We start from the raw sequence: 4,000 nt of genomic DNA, 5'->3' as shown, positions 1-4,000 counted from the left end.
AAATGTTTCTATATGTTTCTTTATGTTTTATGTTTAATATCTCGTTGATACATCTGAAAATAAAGATTATTGCATAATAAAAATGATGTTAGTTGCAGCCCTACATCTGCCATCAGAGAGGTGTAAATAAGGTTTTAGGATTTATGTTTTCAAGGTATTGAAGCTCTGTTTCTGTGATTTGATTTATGTATAACCCTTCATGGAAAAAAAATTAAAGGCATCAGTGATCTGGAGGATATTTCAGTCCTTCTGATAATGTATAGTATCTTCTGCTGTGTTCATGGCTGCTTAGTATTAGAAGTCGGCTTACTCATTGCAGTGATTACTTAAGGTGGGTAGGTATTTTTTTGCCAACTAAGATATAAAAGCTGCTCTCCATCTGTAATAAATTACAATTTCAAACTAATTTCCTAAACCCACACCCCCATTGGTTTATTGGTACGTTGTAAGAATGCAAAGCACAGACTTTAGACAAGCTTAAGAGACTCTGAGACCCACTTATGAATTCTATTCCATTATGATATGTTATTGATTTTGCCTGTAATATTGCAGAAATACCTGGGTAATGCTGGAGAGGTCCATTTGGCACAAAGAGATATCAGCTTCATCCATAGCTTATTTAGTCCTTTTGAACTTCCCTTTAAAACCTTGATGTTTCCGACGCTTTGTCAGGCTTTGAAGAAGTAATGTGGCAATGGTAGTACATTTTCTAGAAAATATTGATTTCTTAGCAAATCATCTACACAGAACAGCTTCCAAACTACTACTGCCAACGGCAACAACAGATTTTTGTATTACTGGAACTGCAAAACAGGCGGTACTTTTCCAATTTGATGTAAAATCTGTTTGATGTGAAATCCACAGCAAAAATAAGAAGACATGATAGTCAAAGAATGCTACACTTCGTGACAGTGGCTGAGTGCGTCCGCCGACAAGGTTAATAGAGGAAAATGAAGCACGTATATCTGACTCTCAGCCCTGTCAACCTTGAGTGTCTATAGAAACCTGTTTGATTTCAAAATGGTAGACGTAGGAAGACTATGTAAGAGAAATAAATGAGTTTGAGAGCAGAACTGTCTCTTTATTCCACATAATGCTGCAATGAACAGGTTAAGAAAAAAAGAGGTATTGAAAAACTCATACCAATACAAATCCGTTTGACTTTTTTTCAGTTTTCTCAGTGCACTGTCTAACTACTCTTCTCTTTTTCATCTTTCAGGAATTCACTCTGAAGCCTGTGGACCTAAGCAGGCCTGGGGCTCTGACATATACCAAATCCCTGCCCAGGGGAACCGGGGAGATTAAAAACTTCTGATTGAGGTGGAGAGGAGAGAGACACAGAGGGAGAGAGACGGAGAGAAAAAGCTTATCGCTCACCTTTGTTCTTTCTAATGCCCCAAGTGAAAGATCTCCATAGGCAAGTCTGTGAATAACAACAGACACAGGAGCAGCTGCTCACCACTGTGGTCAGATGATGGAGTGAGGGAGTAAAAGAGGAGAAGGAATACATTGTGTGAAATAGCCAAGCACATATTCTACATAAGTTGAATGCTGTGGAGCGCGGAGAGACATGAGAGGAATCCTTTTTAGTGCCAGCTGCTTCAAGAGGTATTGCAATTAACCCCCTGGCCATCATAAAATTATACCTGGCTTCTGTTGTTCTCTGATTGCTGGGTTTGGTTGTACCGTGTGGGTCTGTGCTCGCGCCGCGGCCATGTTTCAACCACCGGCTTGTAGACCGGATCGGACCAGCCGGATTCTGGCACTTCTGCTTCTTGTTGTTGCTCTTCTTCTCTACAGCTCCCTCGAGGCCGCTCAGGCTGCCAAACCCAAAGGGCCGGGACACACGCATTTGAACTCCATCCGCATTGACGGGGATATTTCCCTAGGTGGGCTCTTCCCAGTGCACGCTAGGGGCCACGATGGCAAACCGTGTGGGGAGCTGAAGAAGGAGAAGGGTATACACAGACTGGAGGCCATGCTCTTTGCCCTTGACCGCATCAATAATGATCATAATTTGCTGCCCAACATCACGCTGGGGGCGCGTATCCTGGACACCTGTTCCAGGGACACTCACGCCTTGGAGCAGTCGCTCACCTTTGTGCAGGCCCTGATCGAGAAGGACGGGACAGATGTCAAATGTCTGGGCGGGGGAGCACCCATCATCACCAAACCGGAGAGGGTGGTGGGCGTCATCGGAGCCTCCTCCAGCTCCGTCTCCATCATGGTGGCCAACATACTGCGCCTGTTCAAGGTAAGACTTCACAACAGCGCAGTTGTTTTGTTTATTTAGGTTTGATTGCCTACTTCTTAGCATGGGCGTAACGCACTGAACAAAGAACATGAGTTGTATCTGCTGTTTGACACTTATACCTGTGATTTGGGATGTGATTGCGTTATTGATCCTCTTACATAATTTGCTTTTATATTTAATCACACTGGCTGAGAAGCAACAGGAGCTGCTGAACAGTGTGAGAGAACAATATGTGTTAGAGATCTGCTGCCACACAATGGACACTTTAGAGAGAAGATACGATTGGTAAATCTCATCACTCCGACTGTTGCCCTGCAGGGGTTGGTTGCTAAGCAGTGAGCGATATTGCCTGTCACAATACAGAAGTGATTAATAGGATACAACTTGATTTTTTTTGTCTTCCAATCAGTTTATCGTACACATCTGCTTACACTCTGGAAAAATATGTTCTGTTCATAGACATTCAAACATTTGATGAATTATTTAACACATATTTCATTTTCCATCCAGTCTAATAGCATAATAGCTCTTTCTACTTTACTGAAGGTGTGAATGCTATTTACTGCACGATTCACGGCAAAATAACACACTTTTTTTTTTTTTTACTTTTGAAAGAATTACTTTTTACAAAGTACTGTCATGTGTTTTAAATTGTCTCACTGGCAATTATGCATTTTAGCACAGATATTACTCTAATTCCTTTCATTGGGACCGGCGAGGTAATGGCTTATTTAAATTTTGTGGTAATTAAATGAGGGATTCTTCCACAGAATCCAATAAGACTTCAAAACCAACTGCAAAATGTATTTCAGATCCTCTGTGTTTTGTGTTCTCCTAATAAGCTAATTGTAATCCTGCTTCCAAAGTTTACCTTCCCCCGGCATGAAAATTCATGCCTGATCCAAACAATGTTATTAATAATATTCCCTCTTGTTTTGCTTTTTGAGGCTGATTCAGTGTCTTACTAAAGGCCAGGTGTTTACTGTTATCAAAATGAACCCTAACGTTACTGACCAGAGCACCCCTAATAATTATGGATTTTGGTGGGGCTGCCCTTTAAATGTTTAAGCTTCGTATTGTCAATCGTGGATCTGCAGATTTTCACCCCATTTTGTTAGTTATTGCAGCAAATCAGGGTAACATCATGCAAGGTTAGAAAGTTTTACAGACCTCATCTTTTCTTAAAATTACACAACTGCAAACCTAGTGTTTCTACTCTTGAACCAGACCAGACAGGCACTGTTTTCTCCACTGCCTTTCAGTGAAATCAACACTATGCCAATGCCATGCTGGAGAGATTCTCAGCAGTGTGATGGTGAGCTAGCTATAATTAGGACACACACTTTTAATTTAAATAATAAACAGTGTGAATCTGGTGTCTTTACATCACTGATGAGTGTGTAGTATTAGATGTGAGTATAGTGAGTTTTGAGGGTAAAACATGAGACTTCACATGTTACACTGTAGCAGTTTAGGGTGGGAAGGCTGGCCTTTAGGTGTGCTGCACTTTAGTGAACCTGGGCCAAGACCATGAATACCCCAGCATTAGTCATAATTCTAGGTAAGGTGTTGAACATAAAAAAAAAATGAAAATACACTATAGATGATAAAAAGTAGGAACCGTCTCACTACATAAAATCGGCATCAAGTTGCCAAATTGGATTTGGGCACAGCCCATAGACTGTAAATTTAAGGGACAAGCTTTTGGCTCTGATAAGTGAAACCAATGCAGAAGTTACTTATAAC

The 4,000-nt window shown here is 41.0% G+C and overlaps 1 protein-coding gene across 1 annotated transcript in view; it reads left to right on the top strand.

Moving 5' to 3' along the window:
• grm4 (glutamate receptor, metabotropic 4) overlaps window positions 1–4,000 on the top strand; it is a 206,522-nt gene that overhangs the window by 36,015 nt on the left and 166,507 nt on the right. The window contains exon 2 of the mRNA XM_032513076.1: window positions 1,220–2,254. Coding sequence (XP_032368967.1) covers window positions 1,715–2,254 — 540 coding nt within the window. The 5' untranslated portion in view covers window positions 1,220–1,714. The remainder of the gene's footprint in view (window positions 1–1,219; window positions 2,255–4,000) is intronic.

Source organism: Etheostoma spectabile, chromosome 4 (assembly GCF_008692095.1).
Source record: "Etheostoma spectabile isolate EspeVRDwgs_2016 chromosome 4, UIUC_Espe_1.0, whole genome shotgun sequence".
Lineage (NCBI taxonomy): Eukaryota > Metazoa > Chordata > Actinopteri > Perciformes > Percidae > Etheostoma > Etheostoma spectabile.
Note: the sequence above shows the minus strand (reverse complement) of the source record. Positions and strands in the feature narration are given on the sequence as shown.